The sequence below is a fragment of the Microcaecilia unicolor genome, chromosome 2 (genome assembly GCF_901765095.1).
Source record: "Microcaecilia unicolor chromosome 2, aMicUni1.1, whole genome shotgun sequence".
In the NCBI taxonomy this organism is placed as follows: domain Eukaryota; kingdom Metazoa; phylum Chordata; class Amphibia; order Gymnophiona; family Siphonopidae; genus Microcaecilia; species Microcaecilia unicolor.
In genome coordinates, this window is record NC_044032.1 from 399,663,083 (window position 1) to 399,681,250 (window position 18,168).

General features: G+C 47.4%; 1 protein-coding gene across 3 annotated transcripts in view; it reads left to right on the top strand.

Moving 5' to 3' along the window:
• The window catches only part of ANKRD17 (ankyrin repeat domain 17), a 374,674-nt gene that overhangs the window by 130,995 nt on the left and 225,511 nt on the right, over positions 1-18,168 (top strand). For all 3 annotated transcript variants that reach the window (XM_030190627.1, XM_030190626.1, XM_030190628.1), the window contains 2 exons: positions 10,012-10,245; positions 16,264-16,358. In XM_030190627.1, the coding sequence (XP_030046487.1) occupies positions 10,012-10,245; positions 16,264-16,358 (329 nt within the window). The remainder of the gene's footprint in view (positions 1-10,011; positions 10,246-16,263; positions 16,359-18,168) is intronic.

An 18,168-nucleotide genomic window follows, 5' to 3' on the forward strand; every position in this document is an offset into this window, starting at 1 on the left:
AAAGAGCCAAGAGTACTAGGGGCTATGCCTCAGTGCCCCCAGGCAGAGAATCTAGAACCTTGAACTCTTTTGGGAGGAAGGCATATCAGGCCGCTATGCTCGCTGCCAAAATCCAGACATACCAGCTCTTCACGAGCATCCACTTGCGGAGCTCAGTGAGGCAACTGTCTAGCTTGGTTGATGCGCTCCCTCTGGAGCAGGCCGAGCCTTTTTGCCAGGTGGTCAGGCAGCAGAAGGCGTGTCGAAAATTCCTGGCTAGGGGTACGTTCAACACTTTTGATGTAACATCCATTCTCCGAGGACAAGCAGGCTGCTTGTTCTCACTGATGGGGGTGACGTCCACGGCAGCCCCTCCAATTGGAATCTTCACTAGCAAAGTCCTTTGCTAGCCCTCGCGCGCCCGCGCGGCCGTCTTCCCGCCCGAAACCGGCTCGAGCCGGCCAGTCTTCTTTCGTCCGCACTCGGTACGGTCGTGTTTTCGCCGTGTCGAGCCCCGGAAAGTCGACCTCGCGCGTCCTTTTTTCGACGTTTTTTTTCTTCGGAAAATCCTCAAAAACTGTTTGGGAAGTGCTCCGGAAGCCCTCTCGGGTTTCGTTTGCCCCTTCCCGTATTTTTTCAGATTTTGCCCCGGTAAGTTTTCTTTCGTCGTCGGGGTAGGCCTCTTTTCGGCCTCGGTCGAGATTTTTCTCCCTCAAAGTTTTGGTGCTCACTTTCGTCATTTCGGATTTTGATTTCGCCGGCGTGATTTTTCCGCCCATGACATCGAAGCCTTCCAGCGGCTTCAAGAAGTGCACCCAGTGCGCCCGGGTAATCTCGCTCACTGATAGGCACTCGTCGTGTCTTCAGTGTCTGGGGGCCGAGCACCGTCCTCAGAACTGTAGTCTGTGTTCCCTGTTACAAAGGCGGACTCAGGTAGCGAGATTGGCCCAGTGGAACGTTTTGTTCTCGGGCTCTTCGTCGGCATCGGCACCGGGGGCATCGAGTGCATTGACGTCGTCAGCGTCCAGACCTTCTTCCTCGGCTGCTAGTGTATCGGGTGCATCGAGGCATCGAGTCTCTGCATCGGCGCTGAGGCATCGGGCGACTGCATCGACGTCGGTGGTACCGGGACCTTGTCTGCTGATGTCGTCGGACGGTGGTGCATCGTCTGGAGTGCAGGTGAGGGCTGTCCATTCCCCTGCTGGTGGCGGTGAGCCTTCGGGTGGGTCTTCCCCTACCCTGAGGGCTCCTGCGGTACAGCCCCCCCGAGATCGACCTCCTTCGGCCTCGGCCCCGAGGAAGCGATGGCTGGATTCTACGTCCTCCTCGTCGGTGCCGGGGAGCTCCGGTGACATGCTTCGGAAGAAGTCGAAGAAGCATCGACACCGGTCTCCTCCCCGCGTCGGCACCGAGAGCTCTGGGTCGCCGAGGGAGTCGGCACCCAGCAGGCATCGGCACCGAGAGGACCGCTCACCCTCTGTTCAGGAGGTGTCGATGCGCTCCACTCTGGACAGCCCGGAACAGCCTCCACGCCCGGAACAGGTTCTGACGTCGACGCCTGCATCGACCTCTCTGCCTTTCTCTGCAGCCGCTCTGAACGAGAGCCTCCGGGCCGTTCTCCCAGAGATTCTGGGAGAGCTGTTGCGCTCTACCCCTCCGGTACCGGCGGTGCTTGCGCCTCCGGTACCGTCGAGCGTGGCGCCGGCTGGCCCATCGCCCGGGGTGAGGTCCCCGACGTCGGTACCGCGTGCGGTGCCGACTGCGGCCACCTCCCAGGAGGGCTCCCCGACTACGTCGGCGGAGGGAGCTTCGCCGATGCGGGCGAGGGAGTCTACCTCTCGACGCCCCCATCGTGGACGTGGCTCCACGGAGTCGAGCCGGGCGAGGTTGCAGACACAGGTTCGTGAACTTGTGTCTGACACCGAAGGTGAGGCCTCGTGGGAGGAAGAGGAAGACCCCAGATATTTCTCTGACGAGGAGTCTGAGGGTCTTCCTTCTGATCCCACTCCCTCCCCTGAAAGACAGCTTTCTCCTCCTGAGAGTCTGTCTTTCGCTTCTTTTGTCCGGGAGATGTCTACGGCCATCCCCTTCCCGGTGGTTGTGGAGGACGAGCCCAGGGCTGAAATGTTTGAGCTCCTGGACTATCCTTCTCCACCTAAGGAAGCATCCACTGTTCCCTTGCACCATGTCCTAAAAAAGACATTGCTTGCGAACTGGACCAAGCCACTAAGTAATCCCCACATTCCCAAGAAGATCGAGTCCCAGTACCGGATCCATGGGGACCCAGAGCTGATGCGCACCCAGTTGCCTCATGACTCTGGAGTTGTGGATTTGGCCCTAAAGAAGGCTAAGAGTTCTAGGGAGCATGCTTCGGCGCCCCCGGGCAAAGACTCTAGAACCTTAGACTCCTTTGGGAGGAAGGCCTACCATTCTTCTATGCTCGTGGCCAAAATCCAGTCTTACCAGCTCTACACGAGCATACACATGCGGAACAATGTGCGGCAGTTGGCGGGCTTGGTTGATGCGCTCCCCCCTGAGCAAGCCAAGCCTTTTCAGGAGGTGGTCAGGCAGCTGAAGGCGTGCAGAAAATTCCTGGCCAGAGGGGTGTAGTGACACCTTTGATGTTGCGTCCAGGGCCGCTGCTCAAGGTGTGGTGATGCGCAGGCTCTCATGGCTGCGTGCCTCCGACCTGGAGAATAGACTCCAGCAGCGGATTGCGGACTCGCCTTGCCGTGCGGACAATATTTTTGGAGAGAAGGTCGAGCAGGTGGTAGAGCATCTCCACCAGCGGGATACCGCATTCGACAAGTTCTCCCGCCGGCAGCCTTCAGCATCTACCTCTACAGGTAGAAGATTTTTCGGGGGAAGGAAGACTGGTCCCTACTCTTCTGGCAAGCGTAGGTACAATCCTCCTTCTCGACAGCCTGTGGCCCAGGCTAAGCCCCAGCGCGCTCGCTCTCGTCAGCAGCGTGCGACTCAGCAAGGCCCCTCGGCTCCCCAGCAAAAGCAAGGGGCGAGCTTTTGACTGGCTCCAGCAGAGCATAGCCGACATCCAAGTGTCAGTGCCGGGCGACCTGCCAGTCGGAGGGAGGTTGAAAGCTTTTCACCAAAGGTGGCCTCTCATAACCTCCGATCAGTGGGTTCTCCAAATAGTCCGGCAAGGATACACCCTCAATTTGGCCTCCAAACCTCCAAATTGTCCACCGGGAGCTCAGTCTTACAGCTTCCAGCACAAGCAGGTACTTGCAGAGGAACTCTCCGCCCTTCTCAGCGCCAATGCGGTCGAGCCCGTGCCATCCGGGCAAGAAGGGCTGGGATTCTATTCCAGGTACTTCCTTGTGGAAAAGAAAACAGGGGGGATGCGTCCCATCCTAGACCTAAGGGCCCTGAACAAATATCTGGTCAAAGAAAAGTTCAGGATGCTTTCCCTGGGCACCCTACTTCCCATGATTCAGGAAAACGATTGGCTATGCTCTCTGGACTTGAAGGATGCCTACACACACATCCCGATACTGCCAGCTCACAGACAGTATCTGTGATTTCAGCTGGGCACACGTCACTTCCAGTACTGTGTGCTACCCTTTGGGCTCGCCTCTGCGCCCAGGGTGTTCACAAAGTGCTTGGCTGTAGTAGCAGCGGCACTTCGCAGGCTGGGGGTACACGTGTTCCCATATCTCGACGATTGGCTGGTGAAGAACACGTCCGAGGCAGGAGCCCTGCAGTCCATGCAGATGACTATTCGCCTCCTGGAGCTACTGGGGTTTGTGATAAATTATCCAAAGTCCCATCTTCTCCCACTGCAGAGACTCGAATTCATAGGAGCTCTGCTGGATTCTCGGACGGCTCGCGCCTACCTCCCAGAGGCGAGAGCCAACAACTTGTTGTCCCTCGTCTCGCGGGTGCGAGCGTCCCAGCAGATCACAGCTCGGCAGATGTTGAGATTGCTGGGCCACATGGCCTCCACAGTTCATGTGACTCCCATGGCCCGCCTTCACGTGAGATCTGCTCAATGGACCCTAGCTTCCCAGTGGTTTCAGGCTGCTGGGGATCTAGAAGACGTGATCCACCTGTCCACGAGTTTTCTCGAATCCCTGTATTGGTGGACGATTTGGTCCAATTTGACTCTGGGACGTCCTTTCCAAATTCCTCAGCCACAAAAAGTGCTGACCACGGATGCGTCTCTCCTGGGATGGGGAGCTCATGTCGATGGGCTTCACACCCAAGGAAGCTGGTCCCTCCAGGAACGCGATCTACAGATCAATCTTCTGGAGTTGCGAGCGATCTGGAACGCTCTGAAGGCTTTCAGAGATCGGCTGTCCCACCAAATTATCCAAATTCAGACAGACAACCAGGTTGCCATGTACTACGTCAACAAGCAGGGGGGCACCGGATCTCGCCCCCTGTGTCAGGAAGCCGTCAGCATGTGGCTCTGGGCTCGCCGTCACGGCATGGTGCTCCAAGCCACATATCTGGCAGGCGTAAACAACAGTCTGGCCGACAGACTGAGCAGGATTATGCAACCTCACGAGTGGTCGCTCAACTCCCGAGTGGTGCGCCAGATCTTCCAAGCGTGGGGCACCCCCTTGGTGGATCTCTTCGCATCTCGAGCAAACCACAAAGTCCCTCAGTTCTGTTCCAGGCTTCAGGCCCACGGCAGACTGGCATCGGATGCCTTCCTCCTGGATTGGGGGGAGGGCCTGCTGTATGCTTATCCTCCCATTCCTCTGGTGGGGAAGACTTTGTTGAAACTCAAGCAAGACCGAGGCACCATGATTCTGATTGCTCCTTTTTGGCCGCGTCAGATCTGGTTCCCTCTTCTTCTGGAGTTATCCTCCGAAGAACCGTGGAGATTGGAGTGTTTTCCGACCCTCATTACGCAGGACGAAGGGGCTCTTCTGCATCCCAGCCTCCGGTCCCTGGCTCTCACGGCCTGGATGTTGAGAGCGTAGACTTTGCCTCTTTGGGTCTGTCAGAGGGTGTCTCCCGCATCTTGCTTGCTTCCAGGAAAGATTCCACTAAGAGGAGTTACTTCTTTCAATAGAGGAGGTTTGCCGTCTGGTGTGACAGCAAGGCCCTAGATCCTCGCTCTTGTCCTACACAGACCCTGCTTGAATACCTTCTGCACCTGTCTGAGTCTGGTCTCAAGACCAACTCTGTAAGGGTTCACCTTAGCGCAATCAGTGCATACCATTACCGTGTGGAAGGTAAGCCAATCTCAGGACAGCCTTTAGTTGTTCGCTTCATGAGAGGTTTGCTTTTGTCAAAGCCCCCTGTCAAGCCTCCTACAGTGTCATGGGATCTCAATATCGTTCTCACCCAGCTGATGAAACCTCCTTTTGAGCCACTGAACTCCTGCCATCTGAAGTACTTGACCTGGAAGGTCATTTTCTTGGTGGCAGTTACTTCAGCTCGTAGAGTCAGTGAGCTTCAGGCCCTGGTAGCCCAGGCCCCTTACACCAAATTTCATCATAACAGAGTAGTCCTCCGCACTCACCCTAAGTTCTTGCCAAAGGTCGTGTCGGAGTTCCATCTGAACCAGTCAATTGTCTTGCCAACATTCTTTCCCCGTCCTCATTCCTGCCCTGCTGAACGTCAGCTGCACACATTGGACTGCAAGAGAGCATTGGCCTTCTATCTGGAGCGGACACAGCCCAACAGACAGTCCGCCCAATTGTTTGTTTCTTTTGATCCCAATAGGAGGGGAGTGGCTGTAGGGAAACGCACCATATCCAATTGGCTAGCAGATTGCATTTCCTTCACTTACGCCCAGGCGGGGCTGGCTCTTGAGGGTCATGTCACGGCTCATAATGTTAGAGCCATGGCTGCGTCGGTAGCCCACTTGAAGTCAGCCTTCATTGAAGAAATTTGCAAAGCTGCGACGTGGTCTTCGGTCCACACATTCACGTCTCATTACTGCCTGCAGCAGGATACCCGACGCGACAGTCGGTTCGGGCAGTCAGTTCTTCAGAACCTGTTTGGGCTTTAGGATCCAACTCCACCCCCCGAGGGCCCTGTTTGTTCTGTTCCAGGCTGCACTCTCAGTTAGTTGGTAAATTTTTTAGGTCAATCTCAGTTATGTCCTCGCCGTTGCGAGGCCCAATTGACCATGGTTGTTGTTTTGAGTGAGCCTGGGGGCTAGGGATACCCCATCAGTGAGAACAAGCAGCCTGCTTGTCCTCGGAGAAAGCGAATGCTACATACCTGTAGAAGGTATTCTCCGAGGACAGCAGGCTGATTGTTCTCACAAACCCGCCCGCCTCCCCTTTGGAGTTGTGTCTTCCCTTGTATCTCTTTTGCTACTTATGAGACTGGCCGGCTCGAGCCGGTTTCGGGCGGGAAGACGGCCGCGCATGCGCGGTGCGCGCGGGCGTGCGAGGGCTAGCAAAGGACTTTGCTAGTGAAGATTCCGATTGGAGGGGCTGCCGTGGACGTCACCCCCATCAGTGAGAACAATCAGCCTGCTGTCCTCGGAGAATACCTTCTACAGGTATGTAGCATTCGCTGGATCGCTGCCCAAGGTATAGTGATGCTCAGACTCTCATGGCTACGTGTCTCTCACCTGGATCATTCGGTCCAGCAGCGGATAGCGGATGTTCCTTGCCGGGGGGATAACCTTTTTGTTGAGAAAGTAGAGGATCTGGTTGACCAGCTCAAGAAGCACAATGATGCTATGGATTCTATCTCCCGCTGGGCGTCTTCTGCTACTACCTCCTCATCTAGGAGGTTGTTTGGAGGGAAGAGGAGTACTCCCTATTCCTATGCTAGGCGTAGTTACACTCCTGCTTCTCAGCAGCCTCTCCAGGCTCAGTCCCAGTGCACTCGTTCTCGTTAACAGTGTGCGCCTAAGGCCTCTGCGGCTCCCCAGCAAAAGCAAGTGTCGGGCTTTTGACTGGCTCCAGTTCAGCATAGCCTCAGTAAAAGTGTCCATGCCGGACGACTTGCCGGTCGGGTGGAGGTTGATATTTTTTCACCAAAGGTGGCCTCTCATAACCTCCGACCGGTGGGTTCTTCAAATAGTCCGGTCAGGATACACCCTCAATCTGGAATCCCAACCTCCAAATTGTCCACTGGGAGCTCATTCTTACACTTCCCAGCACAAACAGGTATTGCAGAGGAACTCTCTGCCCTTCTGAAGGCCCAAGCGGTCAAACCCATTCCACCAGGGGAAGAAGGGCTTGGATTCTATTCCAGGTACTTCTTGTGCAAAAGAAAACAGGGAAGATGCGTCCCATCCAAGACCTAAGGGCCCTGAACAAATTCCTTGTCTGAGAAAAGTTCGGGATGGTTTCCCTAGGCACCCTTCTTCCCATGATTCAGGAAAACAATTGGCTATGCTCTCTGGACTTAAAGGATGCTTACACTCACATCTCGATACTTCCAGCTCACAGGAAGTATCTTCGATTTCGGCTGGGAACACAGCACTTTCAGTACCGTGTACTGCCTTTTGGCCTGGCGTCTGCGCCCATAGTGTTTACGAAATGCCTAGCTGTAGTCGCAGCATCGCTATGCAGACTGGGAGTGCATGTGTTTCCTTATCTCAATGATTGGCTGGCGAAGAGCACCTCGAAGGAGAGTGCTCTGGAGTCCATGAGAATGACTATTCAGGTGCTAGAGCTACTGGAGTTCATCATAAATTATCCCAAGTCCCATCTCACCCTGGTCAAAGCATTGGAATTCATTGGAGCCCTGTTGAACAATCAGACAGCTGGAGCTTATCTTCCTGAGACAAGGGCGAACAACCTTCTGTCCCTGGTGTCCATGGTTCGAGCGTCTCAGCAGGTCACAGCTCGGCAGATGTTGAGACTTCTGGGGCACATGGCCTCCACAGTTCATGTCTCGCCCATGGCATGTCTACATACGAGATCAGCTCAATGGACCCTAGCTTCCCAGTGGTTTCAAGCTGCGGGGGATCTAGAGGATGTAATCCAACTGTCCACCGGCTTTCGGAATTCTCTCCACTGGTGGATGATTCGATCCAATTTGACCATGGGATGACCATTCCAAGTTCCTCAGCCACGAAACGTGCTGACGACAGATGCATCTCTCCTGGGGTGGGGCGCTCATGTAGATGGGCTCCACACTCAGGGAGCCTGGTCCTTTCAGGAAAGAGGTCTGCAGATCAACCTCCTGGAATTAAGAGTGATCTGGAATGCTCTAAAGGCTTTCAGAGATCGGCTGTCCAACCAAATCATTTTAATTCAGACAGACAATCAGGTTGCCATGTATTACACCAACAAGCAGGGGGGCACCGAATCTTGCCCTCTGTGTCAGGAAGCTGTCCAGATGTGGCTTTGGGCTCACTGTCATGGCATGTTTCTCCAAGCCACTTATCTGGCAGGCGTAAACAGTCTGGCCGACAGGTTGAGCAGGATAATGCAACCTCACAAGTGGTCACTGAACATGGGCGTAGTCCGCAAGACCTTCCTAGCGTGGGGCACCCCCCTCGGTGGATCTTTTTGCCACTCAGATCAATCACAAAGTCGCTCAGTTCTGTTCCAGGCTTCAGGCCCATGACAGACTAGTGTCAGATGCCTTTCTCGTGCATTTGGGAACAGGCCTTCTGTATGCGTATCCTCCCATACCTCTAGTAGGGAAGACTTTGCTGAAACAAGCAAGACTGTGGAACCATGATCCTCTTTGCACCCTTCTGACCGTGTCAGATTTGGTTCCCTCATTTTCCTTCTACACTTTTCAGAGTCTGGTCTCAGGACCAACTCTAAGAGTTCACCTTAGTGCGATTAGTGTTTATCATCACCGTGTAGAGGGTAAGCCTATCTCTGAACAATCAAACAAATACTCAAAAAATCCACGTATTCAAAAATGACTTAGTTTGAAGGAAAAAGGTCTCAAAGAGCTCTAAGATCAATTTTAATCTCACGGAGCTTAAACAGACCTGGATGGTCTTCTCTTCATCATAGGCCAAAAAACCTTATAATGCCACAGGTTTAAACAACTTACAATATCTGTGGTCAAAGATTATAGAGTGTCTTGCATATTTTTCTGAGTTATACTATAGGTATAGATCATTACTGTACGATATCCATTATACACTATTACACTTATCGTTTTAGAAGTGCTGCATAATGGATTATGCTGCTCATTCTGGTATTACGCTGTGTAGTCCTTCACTTCCCGCTCCGAGCCGACGATGGCCAGCGTTTCGCTGCTTCTTCAGGGTCTTGGGCCAAAAATGGAACACACACACAGCTCTCTAGGGGGATTTAATAGTAGCTATCAATTTCACATCGAAAAAGGATATATGGATATATATATATATATATATATATATATATATATATATATATATATATATATATATATATATATATTTGATCATGGAATTCTGAAGCAGATGGTCCCATACTAAGGGCCCTGTTTACTAAACCACGCTATAGGCACGCAAACATTTTAGCGCACGCTAATGCTAGAGTCACCGATAGGAATATAATGGGTGTCTCTATCATTAGCGAGCGCTAAAAAATTAGCGTGCCTACAGAGCGGCTTAGTAAACAGGGCCCTAATAATTTGCCAGACCTTTTGAAATCACTCTGATGTTGGAAATATTGGTCTTTTCCAATGTTGAGTAATAGTGCTTCTGTGCTGCTTATAACATGCTGGTTATTAACTGTGTTTTCTTCTAGCACCACGTAGCTCACAGTAAGTTTGAACTGCATGGTGCTCTCTGTCTTGTGAGAATAGAGTGGGATTTTGTGCAGCACATAGCTCAAATTCACAGACAGCTGTTGTGGTACAGATATGGAGGTATGCCAGCAGCAAGTGTGAGAAAAAGGTGAGTGGAGATTAAGTATGGCCCACCGATTCTTTCCTTATTACCCAATGTCAGTGGAGGCTGCCTCTGGTCCTTGCAATGACGAATGCTGCTCTAGTTCGCTGGAGAAATGTTCTTAATATCAGCCCCATTGTACTATTCATCTGTGCTTTTTAAGTAGTGGGATGATGGGGAAGGGTCTGAATGCAGAAACATTTGTAGCTTGTATTTCATTTTTATTTTAATGTTCCTCTTCAATTTAGGAAACACAGCACTTACATATGCCTGTGCTGGGGGCTATGTGGATGTGGTGCGGGTACTGTTGGAAGCTGGTGCTAGTATTGAGGACCATAACGAGAATGGCCACACTCCACTCATGGAGGCAGGAAGCGCTGGGCATGTGGAGGTGGCTAGAGTGCTGCTGGAAAACGGGGCAGGAATCAATACCCATTCCAATGAGTTCAAGGAGAGTGCATTAACACTGGCATGTTATAAAGGTACAGTATGCTTATTGTGCATGAAATGATTATTAAAAATATTGTTGCAGATGTAAAATGTGTTAAGCAGTGACTTTGGATATTTGTTTAGTTTCCTGTTGTTGTGATCTAAAATCAAAATTCTCCAAAGACAAGCAGGCATGTGTCATTGGGACGCGGGCACGATGGCATTCAGTCCTTGGACTCCCTGCCACAAGCACACACCAAAGCCTTTTCTCTAGCCAGCCCAAACTCAAGCATCCACCCAAGCAGAACTAACATACTTTTGAAAATAGTATGGCCTTTAAGAGAATGCTCTCTCTACCTGGCCCTCTTTCTCCCAAGAAACAGGCCTTCTCTCTCCCTCTTCAGCACAGGTCACCAAGACTCCTAGGGGCTTCATCATAAATACATAAGTATTGCCATACTGGGAAAAGCCAAAGGTCCATTGAGCCCAGCATCTTGTTTCCAACAGTGGCCAATCCAGGTCACAACTACACAGCAAGGTCCCAAAAATGTACAAAACATTTTATCCTGCTTAGCCCAGAAATAGTGGATTTTCCCCAAGTCCATTTAATAACGGTCTATGGACTTTTCCTTTAGGAAGCCATCCAAACCTTTTTTAAACTCTGCTAAGCTGACTGCCTTTACCACATTCTCTGGCAGCAGAAGTCTGAAACAATGAAAAGTGAGACTTGCATAGTTGAGAATATAGCAACAGTCTGAAATAGTGAAAGTGAGCAGATTGGTGCAGTTGTGATAAATTCATGCTGAAGGATTGGCAGGTATTTCCACAGGCTGTGGACCTCTCCAGTCTTTCACAGCTCCAGTCATCTCATCTCTTTTTAGGTTTCTGTAGGTTCTTTGGTGTTCAGCAGCTTCCTTTCTTCCAGACTTGTATATCCCAGTTGGTCTTCAGACTTCACCTCCAAGCTGTTCTTTCTGTGGCTGTAGTTTTTTTTTTACAGTTCATCCTTGATTCTGTAGCTGAATCAGGGCCAGATGCATCAAACTAAACGTTAAAAAATCTAAAACGTTAAAGTCCTTAACGAATTTTAAAAAACGAAGAATGCACCAAAAAAAAAAACAAGTCGCACATGTTCGGTGCGGTACTGTAAAGTAGAATGCATCAAACTGGTGTAATCCCTGTCGGTAATCGGCCCCTAAAGCATGCGCAGAGCAGCCAAGCGTTATGCTGGCTGCTCTGCGCATGCCACAAACGTCAAAACAACCAAAAAAGAAAACCAAAACACAAACACGTTGCATGGATTGGGAGGGGGCAAAGGCGCTCGTCAGGAACGCCCCTCATGGACGGCCTTGCCCCCCCCTGCTCCGCCCCGCCCGAGTTCGCTGCTTCCCCCCGCATCAACACAAAAATCAAAACTTAAGGCTGCCCCAGCTCCCCTCCCTTCCTCTCTTTCCCAGCTCCGCGGGCCCAAGTCAGGCAAGGAGAGACGTTCTGAAGACTCGGCGGCGATCAGATGTTCTTGCCTGTGCAGCGCCTTCACACAGAGGTGAGAGGGGCTGCGTGGGCCCGGTAAGGCGGAGGGGGGCCTGGTGGAGGGGGGGGGAGCGGCGGCGACTACCTCAGGGGGATGGGGCATGGGGGCGGAGGATGGCGGGAGGCGGAGCTGTGGGAGAAAGAGTAGAGAGAAAGGAAGAGAGGGAGGGGGTCGGGGCTGCTAAAATTTTGATTTTTCATGCAGGGGGAAGCGGGGAGCAGCGGGGAGCGGAGGATAGCGGGAGGTGGAGCTGTGAAAGAAGGAGAGGAAGGGAGGGGGGCCAAGGCTGCTAAAGTTTGGATTTTTATGCTGCAGCTGTCATGTCATCCCCGTTCACTCAAAACAAGCAAGCAAGCCTATGAGGTACTGCATCCACCTTGTCGTTCTTTATTGGTAGCATTTTTATTTAATCTCACTTACATTTTCAAACATGCCAGCTTGGATTTTTGTGCTGCAGGGGGAAGCATGGAGTAGCGGCGTGTCTGTATGAGAGCTCAGGCCTTAACAACAGCTCTGAACTCACGTTAAATATATCGCGATAAATGATTCGGTGCAATCTTCGGTATGGTTAGTGCATCCCGAATTGTCCACATTACAATAGTAGTTACTCGTTTGCATTCCGTTTTTGTTAGCTGCTAGCATCGTCGGAAAATGGCCTTTAATGCATGCTATGGTTAAAAATTTCCTCATTAAAGGGTCGTTAAAGTTTAGTCCATCTGGGCCTTAGTTTGGAAAGAATGTATGGCAGGGAAAGTTGTTCAGTCAGCCGAAGATATTGCAAAGGTTGCTGAAGAAAAATCAGTTAAAATAGTTTCATTTATTCCTGCTGCTGAAATGGAAAAAAGTCTTGCTGTCCTTGAGGAAAGTTGGAAAGGTATTCATACACTTCTAAACTCTCACACTGTCCACTATGTTGTTGCTGTTGATAAATATGTTGTGGACTATGGTGTACTCTGTTTCAGTACGAGGAACATTTGCCTTTAGAATAGATATTGTAGTACCAGAGACAAAGAAACATCCAGTGATCTGGTTGAAATGTATTTTATTTTATTTATGACATTTATATCCCGCATTAGCCCGAGTAGAATTCAGATTCAATGTGGCGTACAAAACAATTAGAAAAGCATGAACATGTTCAAAATATATAACAGAAAGCAAAATATATCATATAATGATAGACCAGTAAAACTTGAGTTGGAGCAGATGTAATTAAATACTTAGTGATTTAAGCTAGATTGAAATATAGAGGAAAAAAGTAACGGCTAGGATTAGCTAGGATAGACAGGAGTAGTGGGAGGTGGGATGAGGTAAAAATTGATGCCATGAGTTTATTTGAGAAGGTTGCTTATTTCCCTAAAGGCTAGACTGAAGAAGTAAGTTTTCAATAGACTTTGGAATAACAAATATTCATCGGTGCATTTCATGGTTTTAGGTAAGTCGTTTCAAATTTTAGTGTATTGCTATGAAATGTTAGTATGGATTGTTTTGTAGGTTACTTCAGGAAATGTAGGATAAGATACGTTCTAGATGATTTAGTGGCATTACGTGAGGGTAATTCAATGAGGTTGTTCATGTATATTGGGACCGAATCATATAAAATTTTGTGGATGAAGGTACATAGCTTGAATGGTATTCTATCTTTTATTGGCAGCCAATGCAAATCGTACAGAAGGGGGGGTTGTTTTGGTGAAGCGTGGTAATCTGAATATGAGATGTGCGGCAGTGTTTTGAGCAGTTTGTAGTTTTTTGAGGAGATCCCCTTTAAGTCCTGCATAAATAGAGATGCAGTAATCAAATTTTGTTTGGACTAGGGATTGAACTATGAATAAAAGCTCTGCTTCGTGGTGATTCCGTTACCTGCAACTAAATTCTGTTTTTCTTTTATACAGTTACACATTTGAGACGCATTCAAAATTCAATATCAACTACAATATGTGTCCTAAAAAAGTACGCTAATATAATTTGTCTCTGGTTTGACTGAATTGTGGTGTACAATATATGACTCCTTAATTTCATGTCCAAAATTGGTGATTGTGTTACCAAGTCCAGAAGCCCTCCCTATTGATGATTTCTCAAATGTGTTTTTTTTTCTTTTTAACAACAGGCTCTTTCTCCGGACGTAGCCAGCTCTGCAGTTGGAAGGGCCATGGGTGGCCAGGGGGGGGGGGGGGGGGGAGGGCACAACTGCCTCTCTCTCCTCCCTCCCTTCGTGTGGGAACGCTAGGCATACCTTTGCTGGCAGCCAATAAATGGACTGTTAAAAATTTACCAGCACACCCCTGCTTAGGGTGTTTGTCTCTTGTGATTTTTGGATTTTGAATGATCATTTTAGTTTGTCAGCAGATATCTGGTTTGCAGTGCTTATGATTTCTGTTTAAAACATTTAACTCAGTAGATGTCTAGAAACAGTGTTAATCATCCATAGCTTCCTAATTGGCCAAAATGTTTCCATTTACCCCAGTTCATTAACAGATCAGATATGGAGCCTAATATGGCATAAGATCACCTCGATGGGCAGTTTCTGCACCCTTCGTTCTATTATCCATATCCTTCCTGTTTCCTACCTTGTACCCCCTCAGGTAGAATATTTTTCTCCCTGTGTCCAGATGTTTCTCTTCTGGAGATTCTGTATAGATTTAATTTCCATTCTCCTGGTTGCCACTTGGCAACTAAGATAGGGGAGGGTAGGTGAATACAGAATAGAAAAAAAGGGATAGGAGTGTACTGAAGATGGTGACATGACTGCTGGTGGCATTCCTCATGCTGGCTGAAGCCTAGCTTTACTTAGTTTTCTTTATTCCTTTTAACGATATGCCTCATTCTAAGTGGAAAGGGTGGTTAAGGCCGCTGCCTTTGCGAGCCAAATTTCCACACTGGTGTAGCAGTCCATTGTTCGATTCACCACCAAGAACCCCTGTGAATAGCGGAGTTGGAGAGCTCACTGTTCCCATTGGCCTAGGAGAGCCCAAGAACTTGAGTTTGGAAACATCTCTGTGTCCTCTGACCTGTAACCTGCGCTCCTGCCCAGCAGAACTAAAGGGTTTGACTGCTTCTGACCTGGATGTTGAAGGCGCTGTTGGGAAGTTGCAAGAGGAGGTCTACCCTTGGGGTTCCATCTCTGCTGGGATTCTCTCTGGTTGAGGCGATGCTGTTCCTGTTGCCCCCGGAGACGTAATGTTGGAGGGAGTATGGTAGATGCTAGAGAATGGACACCTCTTTAACCAAGATTTCAACTGACTTGACTGTGCTTGTGAGTAATTAATAACTTGTCTAAAATCATTGACGGTCAAGTTGGATTTTTCTATGCAGATTCAACAAATTACAAAGGATTTTAAACGTGTAAATTCTAACTGCTGCTTTGGTGAAAGATAATAGGAAAATTCAATAAACATGCTGTCAAGCAACGATTGTAATTTTAAAAAATTTCCATCTTTTTATGAATCAATATGAGTCTGAAGGAATGACTCCAGGTGATGCCTTTAAGAAATATTTGGTTGACATTTTGCATTATTCTTCTGAATGTATTCCTCCTTTTAATAGGATCTATTATTTACCGAACACTGTACACAAATCTTCAAGTGAAATCGCTGCAAACAAAGATGTTGTATGCCAAGAAGCAGAAATTGAGATTGAGCAGATAGAACTATTGGCTAATGTTCCTGACAGGGAGGAAAAGAACGTGAACTTGGACTTAAATAACATGTCTGCCTTTTTAGTAATAGACAGCAACCTTATTGATTATGTTTATTTTTGAACAGGATTTAAGTGCCATGATGAGGTTGTACTTTAGTAAGTCCAGTGATTTATTCTGTGGGCAGAAGGTCTGGATTTACTTAGATGTATCGCAAGAAAGAAGGAGCGCCTTTCTCTCTATGAGAAAACATATTAAAGATCTAGGTGCCTCTTTCTTATTAAATTATCCCTTTAAATGTGTTACCAAATATTTGGGAGGGAAATATGTTTTCTTTGTACCTGATTAGTTAAAAGCGTTCTTGGATCTGAAGAGCCTTTCCATTGTTCCAGTTAGCAGTGCTAGGGAAGCAAAATAGTATTGTTGTAACAGAGTTTGTCATGTTAATTGCCTTTCCTCAGTTTTATTTCTTCTTTTATTCTTTTCTCCCTTAAGAATAGGTTAGTCCATCCCTTTGCTTCTTTTTGTGGTCTGTTTTAAGAGTTAACTTGTTCCTTTTGCTATAGGAAGTATTTTATTTATTTCCTTATAAGATCCGTTAACGTTTGCTCTGTATTTCCTAAAAATAAGTGGAGTTACTTGTGTGATTTATTTGTTTAAAATGATAAATAAACAATTAAAAAAGAAAAAGGGATGAGAATAGGGTTACGAGTATGGGAAGGGGATTTGGTGAATCGTTAGAGCTGATTGGATAATAGACATTTTGATGTATATCATAAATTGTATGGAGTCTTGCAGTGAAGTATGTTATCAAATGAAGGACAGTAAATATTTTATTAATAAAATACTTTTGTTGACATAACAAAAACCAAACCTGATTTCATATTTGTATTTTTCACATTTTAGGGCATTTAGAAATGGTTAGGTTTTTACTGGAAGCAGGGGCAGACCAGGAACACAAGACAGATGAAATGCACACTGCTCTGATGGAGGCTTGCATGGTAAGATATTAATCAGTCTGCATTTTAAAGCCTTATTTTTCTTGCTTTGAGTGCAGCATCTAGAAACACTGCAGAGGTCTATCCAGCCATCTTTTCAATTGTCATAAACTTTGGAGTGGACTGTATAGTTGTCTGGCATGTGACCACATACCTGTGGTGTTGCCACTGAAGAGCAGTAAAGCCTGAAGGCCAGATGGTGTGCTCTGGTGTGTGCTTCTATGTTTGCAGCAAGGTTACAGCTGTTGGGACCAAAAAAACTAGTATTCTGAGAACCTGAAAAGTTTTCAGTAGCACTATTCTTGCTGTGATAACTTAATTATTGTAGCATAGTTTGTGGTCTTGCTGATCTGTAATTTTCTAGTAATGGGCAAGACCAAAATTTTGATGATTTTTTAAAACTTTTGTTATATGTTGAAACATTTACACTGCCTTCAGGAATTGTTTTGTAGGCATTCAAAAAGTGTAAGTAAATATAGAATCAGAATACCTATGTTTTTGCCACCTCCCTGGTCAAGCAACCACCTAGGTTGAAACTGATTTAGGTTAGTGAATGAGAAGCACCACTGGAAATAAATGTAAGGATATAGTCCACCAACTTCCATATAACTTCTTTAGGATTTTGTTTTCAAAAAGATTTCTCACTGTCAGGACAAAAATAGCTTCTGTAAGTAAGCCTCTAAGTGAAAAATTAAAGATAGAAACTTATCTCCCTTTTTAGGAAATGCTCAATAAAAATGAAAATGTTGTTCCTGTGAATAATTACTTGATCTGACCTGTGTGTTGTATTTGCCCTGTTATGTCTCACCAGATGCCAAGCTGTCTTTTTTTTTTTTTTTTTAAGGGGAGTGGGTGGGGAATAGCTAAGTAGTTGACTAGAGGTGTTTCCTACTTACTGGTAGGGATGGAAAATTTCTTTCATATTCTTTCCTGTGTTGTTTTCTGAAATGTTCATTTAATTCATTTTTTGTTTGGCCATTTTTTTGTCACGGGAGCAAACTCATTATGTGTACACTGTGAAAGAGTGCATACTATGTCCATGCACAATGGTTTATGTGTGCACAGTGGGTGCCTTCTGTGCATATGGTGTATACAGCTCTCGAAAAAGTGAGCACTATTATTGGGAAATGGTGGAAAATGTTTTTTTGTTTGTTTTTACTCTGCTCATTTTCATATGGGTTTTTCATATCCATTGCAAATGAATGCCCAAATCTACTTACTATGTGAAAACATGCTTTACGAGCAAGCTGTTGAGGTTGCTTGAGCTTCTGAATTTCCAAAAGTGTTTATGATGATTTAAATTTGAATGTGGTGAAATGATCCTGTTGGTTTTCTTATACCTTGTCAGCTAAAATCTTAAGATAAGCGTGCCCGGACCTGGTAATACAGTGGGTAAAGCATACTGCTGCTGAAACTGCAACCATAAAGGATAATGACTTGGGTTTTCAAGCTTTCTGTTCAAGCTTATATATCATTTGAGGACTGATAAGCCTTCAGAATGCTCCTTGTGTCTTTGGGCAAGTCATGTAACCCTCCATTGTATCAGATGCAAACTTAGATTATAAGCCCTCTGAGCATGGAGATACCCGCTGTACTCCGCATCAGCTCATATTTGGAAAAACAGATAATAATATATTAAATCCGAATACGCGACAGCCAAAAAAATAAACAGAATGTAGGAATTATTAGGAAAGGCATAAAGAACAAAACAAAGTATCATAATGCCTCTGTGTTGCTCTGTGGTGTGATCATACCTTGGGTATTGTATGCAGTTCTGTCACCGTATCTCAAAAGAGAGTGGAATTAGAAAAGA